The following is a 13,772-nucleotide window of genomic DNA, read 5'->3' as shown; positions in this document are numbered from 1 at the left end:
TCGCTCTCTCTCAAAAACAAAAGGAGCAAATTGAAGACAACTAGCTGTTAACACCTGTCAAAAAAATGAGAATGAAAGCAAACCAATCTTCAGGACGTTTTAATTTAAGGCTCCTGTCATAGATAATGAGTGGAAGGAATCTAAACATCAATATCTTTCAGGGTTCTTCGTCAAGAAAATGACTGCGAGGTTTTTGTTGTCGTAAATTACTACAAGACCGAGGTACTGCCACACTGGCAACTGAATAAGCCAGCAGTCATACGGTTTAGCAGAAAAAGAAGCACATGACAACAGCAAATAGATAACCAACTGCCCTGACCTTTTTTAAGATCATCGTGCAGTTATTTTGATATAAGAAAAAAACTGGTTTCCGCTTAGAGAAGCTCAGAGATTAGATCTACTGTCTTTGTTTGCCTGCGTTCATATATTCCACTGCAACATGCATCAGGTCACCATGTGATTTGTTGTTGTTTAAAACGGTTCTCGGTGTAATTAAAGCGGTCGATAAAATCATCCGCTCGGTTAAACCGTACTTGTACTTCATGATAAGCGTGCCTAGTGTACCGTCCTCATTTTTTGATTCATGCTGTCCTTAATGATCGAAAGCACAAACGTTGGGAAGTATTCTCATCACGTGGACGTGTATTCTCTGTGATCTGGCATCACGTTTTGTAAAAACAAATGAAAAGAAAAACACTTGCAGAAGCTGAGGTGAAAAGAGGGGAAAAAAAAGGTTTGCGCCTCACAACGCGTGTTTTGTGAACCAAAGGACTACAGAATCGCGATTAACAATATAATTGTCTCTTTCGGTCAAAATTTAAAAAATATTTATTTATGTATTGTTTTCTTTTAAGCAAAGTAAAGTTTTGAATGAATCCCAGGATGCATTCATTTGGTTATTTCACTGTTACGTGACCCAGATAATGTCATAACACAAGTGCACAGCTGGCAAACCTCCTCTTCCAAATTTGCGGGTTCACCCCTCTGGTTTGGCTTGAATCCAAAATGATCCCAAAAACAGTGAAGTGGTGTTACGTTTTGAAACAAGCTCCATCTTGTGTCGTTTATTCTGCCCCTCTCTCTACCAAACCTAGGCTACTGTCCGTTTGCCCAATCCAGTGTCGAACTGATGCTGTAACTGACAGCAGGCTGACATTCTAATCCCCGCCCAATTGAATGATTGTCCAATCGTAGTTTAGCTGAACTTAGCTGGGCATGCAGACTTCCCCCACTGTAAACCAGAATAAGTAAGCAGAACTTAAAAAAATTCAGGCATCTGATTGCCTTAAAACTTTTAAGTTAATTAACTTAGCTCCGAAAACCTCTAACTTCTAACTTTTTTAAAGTTATAATTGCTTGTACTATTTAACTCAAGTTCAATCAAATTACTGATTATATCAACTCAAATATTTTCGTAATATGTAATAATAATGTAATATTTAATTGAAAAATGAAATTAAGTTACTAGAACTCAACCTTTTACGTTAAAACACTTCCTATCTCATGGTTTTTCCTGTGGGACCCTGACCCAGGATCAGGTCATAGTGCTAGGGGTGGGCGGCTCTCTTCTGCCCGCCCTTCCAGACAAAGATCCCCCCTGAGAGAGGGTGCCGGTTATCTGAGGCCACTCAGAGATCGGCAGGCCACAGTATCGTTTTATGTAAGTGAGGTTCTGACTTAGAGCCGTTCAGTCATTATCTCACAGATGGGAGCTTCGCACCATTGGCTTGTCAGCCAAGCACTGCACCAGATGCAAAGTAGTTGTGATAACGACCATAGTGACTCTTCTCTTTTTTGGAGAATTCTTTTCAGTCGCTGTAGAAAGTTCGTTAGGGCCACTGTAAGTGGAAGTGCCCCGTAAGGAACTGCAGCGCTGACGCCGGACATTGGAACTCCAAAATTTTAAGTGATAGTGACTCAATAATCTGGAGTTCACGTCACTTGATCCAAATGTGATTTGAAATTAATCAAAAGTTTTTAGTTTAGATAACTCAAAACTGGATCACACGTTATAACAACTCAAAATTTTCACGTCAGTAGAATTTTAAGGAACATTTGAAATTGACAAAATTTAATAGAATTAACGTATTTGAACGCTCAGGTCTGAAGTACACATTTTGACAGGACAAACGGGACAGTGTCAGGCGTTTTTTTTTTTTTTTTTAACCAACACTAAAACTCTAGTGAAAACCAAACATGTATCAGTTCAATGTTATGGGCATTTCTCAAAGGTACAACACTGCTTCTCATGAAACTACTCAATTCTGTTTGGATTTTTAATGTTCGAAAGTCAACTTGAGTTTGTAGCTGTAAATCAATGCAGGTGGGGCGTCCTCTGGTAGGATAGCTACTGTGCATGCGGGTGTTGAAAATGTGTTTGATGGATGCAAACAACACTATGGCCATACTTTGACCCATCTCATAAAAAAAAAAAAATGCTTTAACTGCGGTTCAGCAAAGAAACCGCGATCACATCAAAACAAATCGCGATTAGACAACGATGACGTAATGGTCGCAGGCCTAGCACTGCTGCCGGGGGGGTTGAGTCCTTCTGGTGGCGCTCCGGATACCTGAGGTATTTATCCCGGGATCCCGGTCTTCACTAGCGTGTTTCTGCCAGGCTTTTGCCTTAGCTGTTTGGATTTCCAGTTGTGCCCCCAGTGCCCCGCTGAGGAGCTGCCCGGGGACGTGTTCTTGCTTTTGGGGCGTTTTTTTTTTTTTTTTTTTTGGCGGTTAATTGGTAGAGTTCGCGAGAAAGAGCCGACACAGCCGAGTGGGCCGCGCCGGCTGTACACAGCTGTGCGATACAGTTGTCCTCCTTTGTACATTTACACAGCATTCACTCTCCTCTTCTTGTTGTTGGGTTTTTTTTTGTTGGGGGGGAGGTTTCGTCTTGACTTGGCAACCACAATAAACGAAAATGCTGTCTGTCTCCACGGGTGGTGCAGAGTTTGACAACACCACCCCTCAGTTCCTTCCAGGAACTGCACAGAGAACCATTTCTAGGAACGTGAAGTTAATTGAAGGTTCAGGTGTAGGTTTTCTGTTTTCCAAGGACTGGGCTGCCCCCAGGGGTCTGATCGCTATTCAGAAGGTGTGATATGAATGTTAGCTCATATCCATCAACATAAGCAAACTTCTGGAAATGTTCATGTTTTACTGAGTACCTCAAGCAAGACAGATCTCCTGCATACTCAGCTCTGTTCATTTACATAGTGTCCAGCTTTTTGAGTTTTGAAGATTTCTGTAATCAGATGACAAGCGTCTTTCGTGCCCTAAAAGTGTTCTTTCCCACTGTTTAGGGCGTACTCCCTCGTGGACTCGAGTCAAGTGTCCACCTTCCTCATCTCCATCCTCCTCATCGTCTATGGCAGCTTCAGGTGAGTCTGGTGTCTGTAGAGCTTGTGTTGTATCAGAATGAGGTTAGAGTTCATTGAGGTGACCATTCTGTGTGTGTGTGTTGTGTTTCTCTTAGATCTTTAAACATGGACTGTGAGAACCAGGAGAAGGACAAGGATGGAAACCCAACAACAGCCAGCTCCTTCAACAACAACAACTCTAATAACAGTGAGTTCTCCCACTTATCAGTAGACAGAAAGCAAGACATGAAGTTAGAACTGTGACTCACTAATGGTGTGTGTGTGTTTACCTTTGAATAACAAATTCGTATTCATACCTCATACTGTGTGTGTGTGTGTGTGTGTGTAGGTATTCAGACCATAGATTCCACCCAGGCCCTGTTTCTGCCTATCGGAGCGTCGGTGTCCTTGCTGGTCATGTTCTTCTTTTTTGACTCAGTTCAGGTGGTCTTCACCATCTGTACGGCAGGTACGTAAAGCATGACACCCCCCTCTCTCTCTCTTTCTCTCTTTCTCTCTCTCTCTCTCTCTCTCTTTCTCTCTTTCTCTCTCGCTCTCTCTATGTCTCTCTGTCTCTCTCTCTTTGTCTCTCTCTCTCTCTCCCTTTCTCTCTCTCTCTCTCTCTCCCTTTCTCTCTCTCTCTCTCTCTCTCTCTCTCTTTCTTTCTCTCTCTCTCTCTCTTTCTCTCTCTCTCTCTCTCTCTCTTTCTCTCTCTCTCTCTCTCTCTCTCTCTCTCTCTCTTTCTCTCGCTCTCTCTCTCTCTTTGTCTCTCTCTCTCTCTTTGTCTCTCTCTCTCTCTCTCTCTCTCAGCCTTACTCTCAGATGTCATTCTTCTGAACTAATCTTCTCGTACATCTCTGTCCCTCCCCAGTCTTGGCAACCATCGCGTTTGCCTTCCTGCTCTTGCCCATGTGCCAGTATCTGACCAGACCCTGCTCCCCACAGAACAAGTAAGAACAATCCCACTACACGTTCAGCCCACCTGACTCCGATCCGCCCTGCTGTTTAACCAGACACGGTTTCACCACAGAGCCAGACTGTAATGTTTCAGCAAATCTGTGGACCGTGCAAATGTTCTGACTGTTTGCTTATTAATGTGATGTTGACTTTTCTTTTTTTTGTGAAGCTCAAGCATTTTGTTATCCACACTTTGTGTATCAGACAGTAAATCATAAAGATTTACGATTGGTCTCCGTTAGAGTTTCCTGGAGGTATCGAGGACGTTGCTTTCTGTGAACACGTTGAGAGAGATGAGTCATGAACACTGAAGAGTGTCTTGAACTTTGTCCAAGTAGAGGATGAGCTTTGGGTTTCCTGGAACGCTCTTAGAGAGTAAAGAAAGCATGTTAGAGACAGAGTGTAGTGGATATGGTGAGTGTATGGATTTAATAGAGTTATTGTGCACAGATTGTATCAGGGCTGCGGCTGTGAGGGCGGCCTCGATGTGTTTGAGCATGGGGCGGTCTCGATGTGTTTGAGGATGGCGTGGTCTCGATGTGTTTGAGCCATGGGTAGCTGTGGGTGCTTAGTAACGATCTCACGTACCTCGCTCAGGACTGCTTTTGGGGTTCGCCAACCGCCAGATCCACCGTGCCAAACCAGTCAGTGACGACAGCAGCGGTTGCTGGCTTCCACAATAAAGAGAGATTTCTCAGAGAACACAGTGATTTTTGTGTGTGTGTGTGTGTGTGCGCGTGTGTGTCTTCCTGCAACTCACAGTGACTTGCTAAGACATCAAAGAAATTGAAATGTGACGTGTGTACAGGTTCATGTCTCTGTTGTCTCAGTGCGGTATCCCCCTTGTGAAGTTTGCGAATAACACTGGAGAGGTCGAGTTGAGTTTGGGCGGCGTTTCACGCTGCAGATGTGTGTAGCAGCTGAAGGTAGCTGTCAAAACCAAAAATCGTAGAGTTAAATATACAAGTGCTAGAGCAAGTATGACTTTGCAGTATTACGCAGTTCTTCCCTTTTTTGAATTATTTTTATACATGAGGTCCAAAATGGCTGTTAAGAAATACTGAAACCTCTGCAGCATCAGGATTTTATCTTTTACTCGAACTTTCATGACTTCAGATGGCAGAAGCCAAACTGAAATGATTCTGGAATGTCTGTTAGTGTTGATGTCTTGACGTATTTCAGGGTTCGGCACAGCCAGACTTTATCACCTGATGTTATATGTTTGTATGTGAGGGTTTTACCAGATGACAAGCTCTGGCATAGAACATGTAATGCTTGTCTGCAGGGGTGTATTCAAATCTAATCTTTCAGTCTATGTCATATGAAGTTTGTGTATGAATGTGGTCAGGTGACATCTTTTGTTGTTTGTCTTTAAAATGCATAAGAGTGTCCTCAGATGACATCTATAGGTGTCTATGGTTACAGAGAATGCAATCGGATGCTGTGTGTTGGCTCGTGTGTCATGTGACCGCGTTTAATCAGATAACGTCTGGGGATTGGTGTGTGTTATAAAAAAAAAGTGTGTGAGGAAATGTATTCGAGAAGAAGGCAGGGCGAAGAAACTGGCCTATTCAGTAAGGCCGTATTATTCCTGAGACAATGCAGCACAATGTGAAACGTCCTCATGACATGACACTGGAGTGATTGACTGCTATGGCACGGCTAAAATGACAACCACATGACAGGATTAGTCCATTACGACAATCTGAAGGTGGTCCAGAGAGAGTGATAGTGTGTGTGTGAGAGAGAGAGAGAGAGACAGTGAGTATGAGAGAGAGAGAGAGTGAGTATGTGTGTGTGTGTGTGAGAGAGAGAGAGAGATAATGTGTGTGTGTGTTTTTGTGTCTCGTTGCAGGATCTCGTTTGGCTGCTGCGGGCGATTCACGTTGGCAGAGCTGCTGTCCTTCTCCCTCTCTGTCATGCTGGTGCTCATCTGGGTGCTGACAGGTCACTGGCTGCTCATGGATGGTGTGTCATCATGATTTTAACTCTGTGTGTGCGTGCGTGCGTGCGTGCGTGCGTGTGTGTGTGTGTGTGTGTGTGAGGATGAGTAATGAGCAACCCCCTAACTCTTCCCTTTTTCACAGAACTAGGACTGCTGTTATTCCCCTGTAGCGGTGGGTGTGTACGATAGAGAGGGAGCGAGACAGGCACACACACACACACACACACACACACACACACGCGCACGCAATGGGGTTAAGACTGCTCCCATTCCCCTGTGAGGTGTATGTGTGAAAGAGAGAGACTATAAGACCACATTCCTTTAGTCCCTGTAAGTCTGTGTGCACGTGTGTTTGTGCGCGTGCGTGTGTATGTGTGAGAGAGAGAAACTATGAGTATGCCATTAGTTCCCTGTAACTGCGTGTGTGTGTGTTTGTGTGTGCGCACGCGTGTGCGTGCGTGTGTTTGTGAGGGAACTGTGTCCTTTCTCATATTGTCATATATGCTTTAATACCTCTGTATCCATGTATGTAAATGTGTGTGTGTGTGTGTGTGTGTGTGTGTGTGTGTGTGTGTGTGTGTGTGTCCTCAGCTCTGGCGATGGGTCTGTGCGTGGCTATGATCGCTTTTGTGCGGTTACCCAGTCTGAAGGTATCCTGTCTGCTCTTGTCTGGCCTACTCATCTATGATGTGTTCTGGGTAAGAACCACACTAACCGCACTCACCTCCCGCTACTTATACGCCCTCACATCACATGTGTCTCCAGACACCTCACTCTCAAAGCCCGTCTTCATCGTCCCTAATACGCGTGTCCGTTTCAGACTGCTAGCTCCTTAGCTGCTATACCACCACCGCTCTTCCTCCAACGTGATGTTTCAGTACGAATACGAAATACTTTATTAATCCTGAGGGAAATTCAAGTGTCGCAACAACACCGTCAGCACACACCAAACACAACATAGAATAAAACGGTAGAATATAATAAGATAAATAGGAAATAGGAATCAAATTAAAACAGTTAAGATAAAATAAAGGTTGTTTCTGTACATAGTGCAGTGATTGGTAAGTAGGCCGTTATTTACCGATGTCTTCTCATTGCCTACCTTTTTGACGTCCATGTAACGTAACCAGTTTTCTGCTGACAGAGTGAATGTATTTTTGTACACTCTCACAAAGACCAATGGCGAACAATGTTTCTTTGTCCCGCCTCCTGTGAGAGCCAATGAGTGATCAGCATCAGTGCAGTTGCATTTCCCTGTTAGAACCCTGCATTGCCCAGACACAGCTCTCTGTACCCTCTCGACAGTTTAAAAAAAAAAATAGCTTAAAATTCAGTGTGAAAACAGCTGTCACCAGTAATGGCAGGACCAGTAAGTGTAACTTTAAATGCTTTTTGTTTTTTACATTTATGAACAATAAAAAAAATGGCGAACCGTGGAAAAAGCACCTGAGGTCCTGGCAGATGCAAAGATAAGAGTTTAAAACAAGCTAATCAGTCAGAAAGGATCGACTTCCTTGTGAATGTTTCCAGGATTTTTTTTTTTTTCTTCACCGTGACAGAACATGACGAATTTCAGCCGTCGTGCTGTTTCTCTTGGTTCTTTGGAGGACCTTTCCTCCCTTTCGTGTATCCGTGTCGGATTTAGTCGTGGTTCTGAACATGCAGAGTCGGACCCAAACGTAGTCGGGTTCAGCTCATTGCTACTGAGTGGGTCTCATGTAAAACTGAGCCCCTGTCTTACGTTCCTCACTCTAACCCCCCCACCCCATCCTCCGCCCCCCCCACCAGGTCTTCTTCTCCGCCTACATCTTCAACAGTAACGTGATGGTGAAGGTGGCCACGCAGCCGGCAGACAACCCCCTGGACGTCCTCTCCCGCAAGCTGCACCTGGGCCCGGGCATGGGCCGCGACGTGCCCCGCCTCTCCCTGCCCGGGAAGCTGGTCTTCCCCAGCTCCACGGGCAGCCACTTCTCTATGCTGGGCATCGGAGACATCGTCATGCCTGGCCTTCTGCTCTGCTTCGTGCTTCGCTACGACAACTACAAGAAACAGGCCAACGGGGAGGCCCCGGGCCCCGGCAACATGTCGGGACGCATGCAGCGCGTATCCTACTTTCACTGCACCCTCATCGGATACTTCGTAGGTAAGAATCCGCCGCCCTCGGGGGAGGGGTGGGGAGGGTCCCGATCCGCATTGTCACCGGTCGCCCCTGAGCCGGTTCTGAGAAATAAGCAATAGGGCTATTGTAGAGGACGCTGGAATTCTGTGTAATTAGTAACACAAGCAGGTGTAAAGGGTTCAGTTGCATTCTGGGAAGCAGAGGGTGCAAACTCTTTCATAATATATGAGAGGTTTTTCGACGGCGACGCGCACATCCTGAACAAACAGGAGTATCTCTCCTGCACCCCTCCCTCTCCTCATTGCAGTCATCTAAAGTCTGAATGGTTACACATCCTTCTGTGGTTTTCCTCTCGCTGATTTTAGTTGTTGGGATTTTTATCCGTTTACACTGTGTTTAAGCCCTCTTTGTGTGATTCTCAGAAAAGCATAGAAATCTGTATCTCTCTTTATCTTACTCCTTCTCTCAACCCCTCCTGCCCTCCCCACTCTCTCTCTCTCTCTCTCTCTCTCTCTCTCTCTGAGAGACAGTGCTGTAGTTAACCCTATGCTTTGTGTGTCTCAGGTCTGCTCACTGCGACCGTGGCCTCGCGCATCCACCGTGCCGCCCAGCCTGCTCTACTCTACCTGGTGCCCTTCACCCTGCTGCCTCTGCTCACCATGGCCTACCTGAAGGTACCTGTCTGTCTGTCTCTGTCTGCCACCATGGCCTACCTGAAGGTACCTGTCTGTCTGTCTCTGTCTGTCACCATGGCCTACCTGAAGGTACCTGTCTGTCTGTCTCTGTCTGTCACCATGGCCTACCTGAAGGTACCTGTCTGTCTGTCTCTGTCTGTCACCATGGCCTACCTGAAGGTACCTGTCTGTCTGTCTCTGTCTGTCACCATGGCCTGCCTGAAGGTACCTGTGGGTCTGTGTCTGACTGTCTCTCTGTCAGTCACCTGGCCTACCCGAGGTTCTGTGTGTGTGCGTGTGTGTGTGTGTGTGTGTGTGTGTCTATGTCTGTGTATAACCTGGCAAACCTGAGGGTACCTCTGTGTCTGTATGTGTGTGTGTGTGTGTGTGTGTCCGTGGGTGTGGATAGGTTTGGAGCTCTTAGTTTCTAATCATAGTCTCCGTGAGGATTTCGGTGAAAGGCATGCAGATCTTCCAGTTCTGAGAAGGAAACACAGGCCTGCCTCCTGGAAGTGCGTGTTATTGTTGGCTGTGCTGTGATCTGGGTGTGGTCGGTATTGTGGTTTAGATGGTAGTAGAACTTTGAACTTGAATATGATGCCAGTGTATTTCAAACAACATGTGACACCCCTTTTGGGTCATTCCATACCGACTGACCCAGGACCTCCCAGTCCATATTATGGATTTTCTCAGAAAAATTCATGTGAAAACTTCTATTAAATTCATGGGACCTCGCAAAATTCTATAGCTCTTCTCCAAATACTTTTTTTAGTTATGAATTTTTGAAGTTTGGCCCCTGGCGCTAAATTTCAGCATTTTTGTGATTCTTTGTATGTGTATTATGGGTTGGCCCGATAGACGATGCTATTGTTGATTGCTGATGGCAGACAGCCATGACGATGTTGTAAGCGCCAAAGCTTTATTTAGCAAGATCTGTGGCACTCAGTTTTTTTTATACAGGACCAAATAGCTTGTAGATGTGATAGAACTGTATTAATACTACAAAATTTAGTTGTAAGAAAGTGAAAACTAGTGGAGATCTTAATTTTTGAAAAATGAAAGATTCTTTGTTCGGGTAAAACATAAATTTATTTTTATTCATTTGATTACTGTAAAACATTGAGCAACAACTATTTACATGAATGCATGTTTTCAAATTATCCTAAGGGTTTCTTGGATGTTCAGTACAAATTTCAACCCGATCCAGTGAAAAAATAAGCAATTGGTGAGGCTTCTAATACACATACAAAGAATTGCAAAAATGATGAAATGTGGCTCCGAGGGCCAAACTTCAAAAATTCATAACTAAAATAGTATTCGGAATAGAGCTACAGGATTTTGCGGTGTCCCATTTATTTAATAGAAGTTTTCAGAAGTTTTTTTTTTTTTTTTTTTTTTGAGAAAATCCATGCCATAAACTGGGAGGAGTTGTGAGTTCTGGGTGAGTTGGCGGTAGAATGACCCTTCTGATGACACCTTAGTCAGCAAAAACACAGCCGCTGTATGACAGCACGCCCAAAGACCCTTTTGACCCACGGATTCATCCAGACTGATTGTAACAGACAGAAAGAAGAAAAAACAAGGGCTATTCAAACGTGTCCTGTAAACCGTAAGGTGGATCTGTTGTCCGGAGAAAGGAGAGCTAGATCAGTTGTCCACTCCTGATAAAACATCCAGAGGTCTTGCTAGCTGTTGGAGTGACTGTGTGAGAGATTCCAGGCTAAACTGGTAGCGAGATTCCAGGCTAAACTGGTAGCGTTAGCTCTCGTATTTGCCAGCTCTGTTTTAAAATGCGGGCCGGAGGAGACTACGTCTGACGCTTAGGCCTCGTTCTCTCTCCTCAAGCACGAAAGAGTTTCTCAAACGCCACCTCAGTCGCTCCCGTTTTCCACTGACGCTGGCTTTCCGGACTCCGCGGCGCATTCCGTCCGGCGATCCTGAGGTTTTGTGCCGTGTCGGTAGTGTTGTTGTTTTTGGAGGGGGCGCGTGACCTTGTTTTCTGTGCCGTGAGGCGTGGCGTATGCTGTGTTCACGCCCATGGCCACACAGCCACTGAAACAGGACAACTGTGTCAAAGATCTCAACTCACCCCCTTTTCTCATTTTTTTCCCTTTTTTTTATTTTTATTTTTTTTATTTATTTTGTCTTGTTTTTTTGGCAAGCCTAGTAGTGACTGTGATATGTGGGTGTGTGTGTGTGTGTGTGTGTGTGGTTGTGTTGTGGTTGTATTGTATATGTGTGTGTATGGTTTCTTTGTATTGTTGTGATGGTGTGTGTAGTGTGTCTTGACTCTGTCTGTGACAACAGGAGAGAGACTGTGTGTGTGTGTGTGTGTGTTTGTGTTTGTAACGTGTCATGACTCTGTGTGTGTTAACAGGGGGATCTGCGTCGCATGTGGTCCGAGCCTTTTCACGCCAAGGCCAGCAGCTCCCGTTTTCTGGAGGTATGATAGTGCTGCGGTGACCAGCCGAGAGAGAGAGAGAGAGAGAGAGAGAAAGAGGGAGCGCTCGGAAGAGAAGAGGAGGCAGCTTCATTTTCTCATCATCCCTCGTTCTTACTCTTCTTTTTTCCCTTCCTCCTGTTAGACATTGGATGTAAAGCAGTTTGTGGACTTCACTGCCAAACAGATTCACTTCCTGGCTTCAACACCTCTCTTTCCTCCTCTTTTATCTCTCTTCACTCTTCACCCTCTTTCTCTCCCTCTCTCTCTCTTTGTTTTCTTTCTTGTCATCCACCCTGGAACCACCTCCTCTCCCTGTGGAGCCCCTGCAGGTCTCTGCTCTCTCCTGTTCTCTTTTATTCTTCTCCACCCATTCCATTCTCTGTCCATCTTTCCCTCTCTCTGTCTCTCTCTCTCTGTCTCTCTCTCTCTCTCTCTTTCTGTCTCTCTCTGTCTCTCTCTCTGTCTCTCTCTCTGTCTCTCTCTCTCTGTCTCACTCATCTCTGCTGAACTGAGAGGCCACTCCATATTGGACAAATGGTTGTGGAATATGTCTGGAACTCTTTGAGCCCAGGTGTAAAATGTGTCTGTTTTGTTTTTGGTTTTTTTTTCTAATCAACGCCATTATGGATTAAATGACTACGGTGTGATTTTTTTTTTTTCCCCCCCTTTTTGTCGTTGAATGCGGAACTGCGGAACGAAACGACAGAATGACAGAATGCTGCCACAGGACACAGGACAATGACAACCCTACAAGGGACCAGCACACGTAGGGGGAGGGGGGGGGAGCCAAGGCCGAGATCTGCTTTACCCCTCTCTCTCTCTCTCTCTCTCTCTCTCTCTCTCTCTCTCTCTCTCTCTCTCTCTCTCTCTCCCCCCCCCTCTTTTTCTCACATCCTCCCTGTTTCCTCTTATCCCACCTGACCTTTGACTTTAACCAGTCTTTCTAACACCCCCCCCCCCCCTCCCTTCCCTCTCTCTTTGCAGATACGTGTATTTTATTTTAGAAAGATTTTATTCTTGACATATACAGAAATGATGCATTATAAATGGTGAGGGTGTCTCGACCTCAGTGCCGACACACACTTCTGTGTATATATGTGAACTCATGTATTAGGGGCTAATCATGATGGGGTGGGTGTGTGTGTGTGCGTGTGCGTGCGTGTGTATGTGTGTTAGTGTAGTGGAACTGTATAATTTCCTGTGTTGCTGATGGATCATGCTGAGGGTTGTAGACAGAGGAAAGCCCTGGAGGAGTGACTGTTTGACTCGGGCTTCTGGGAAATGCGGTTTTCACACGGGTTGGTTGGGCTGAGCATGTGGCTCTGCTCTCTTACCTGACAGTGGGATGCACTTTTGTTTGTTTTGGTTTGGGTCTTTTTTTTTCTTTTTTTTGGGGGGGGTGGGGGGCTCACACACATTCCCTTCCTGAAGCTAACAGAGACGGGGCCGAGATGCAGACAGTTGGCTTTACTCGCCTGTACTGGAGGCACCTGTGTGTGTGTGTGTGTGCTGTGTGTGGATGTGTGTGTGTGTGTGTGTGTGTGTGTATATGTATGTGTTTGAATGTATGTCATTACCTCCGTGTTGTTAGTTTTGGACCATTGGGGCCGGGGGGGGGGGGTGCACGTTGAGGAGAGGATTGTAAAGAAACGAATGAACCCATGTAGTTCAGACCCAGATGCTTTGGATTGGTCATTAAAGTATTTTTTTTTTTTTTTTTTTTTAAGAATACAGTCACTGTGGATGTTTTGATCTGTTTGTCATTCCTCCCCAAATACTTTTGGATCCACTGCTATTAAAAAGGAACTGGAATGGACAGGTGTGTGAGTGTTTGCAAGTGTGTGGGTGTGTGCATGCATGCGCGTGTGAATGTGCTCTAATGAGGTGTGTGTGTGTGTGTGTGTGTGTGTGAGGGGAGTAATGCAGTGTGCTAGCTCTGTTATCTGTCGAAATGTTTCTTTTTTTTTTTAACCTGTTAACATTTTTTTTTCCACTGGGATTGTTGTCTGGCCTTTGCATGTCCAGTGTATAGTGTGTTGTTCTTCAGACTGCGTTTCCATGGCAACTGCCGCAGTTTGCCGCTCAGCTGAACGGAGATGCAGGGTTAATGAGGCAGGTCGCACAAGCCTAAAACATAAGTTATCGCGGAGAGAGAGAGGTCACAGGTCAGAGGGACAGTGGACAGTTCTGACCTAATGGCTTGGCCTCTTTGGACGAGCATGGGCCTCACAGAAACATTGGCAGAGCGTTGCCAGAGCGTTCCATATGGACGTAA

The 13,772-nt window shown here is 45.4% G+C and overlaps 1 protein-coding gene across 1 annotated transcript in view; it reads left to right on the top strand.

Annotated features, from left to right (window-relative positions):
* The window catches only part of sppl3 (signal peptide peptidase 3), a 22,131-nt gene extending 10,383 nt beyond the window's left edge, over window positions 1-11,748 (top strand). The window contains exons 2-10 of the mRNA XM_030769129.1: window positions 3,303-3,380; window positions 3,476-3,567; window positions 3,709-3,828; window positions 4,231-4,309; window positions 6,172-6,284; window positions 6,853-6,959; window positions 8,050-8,404; window positions 8,945-9,054; window positions 11,432-11,748. Coding sequence (XP_030624989.1) covers window positions 3,303-3,380; window positions 3,476-3,567; window positions 3,709-3,828; window positions 4,231-4,309; window positions 6,172-6,284; window positions 6,853-6,959; window positions 8,050-8,404; window positions 8,945-9,054; window positions 11,432-11,503 — 1,126 coding nt within the window. The 3' untranslated portion in view covers window positions 11,504-11,748. The remainder of the gene's footprint in view (window positions 1-3,302; window positions 3,381-3,475; window positions 3,568-3,708; window positions 3,829-4,230; window positions 4,310-6,171; window positions 6,285-6,852; window positions 6,960-8,049; window positions 8,405-8,944; window positions 9,055-11,431) is intronic.
* Window positions 11,749-13,772: the final 2,024 nt, after the last annotated feature.

Source organism: Chanos chanos, chromosome 3, assembly GCF_902362185.1.
Source record: "Chanos chanos chromosome 3, fChaCha1.1, whole genome shotgun sequence".
Taxonomy (NCBI): Eukaryota; Metazoa; Chordata; class Actinopteri; order Gonorynchiformes; family Chanidae; genus Chanos; species Chanos chanos.
This window is presented reverse-complemented; position numbering and strand designations above follow the sequence as displayed.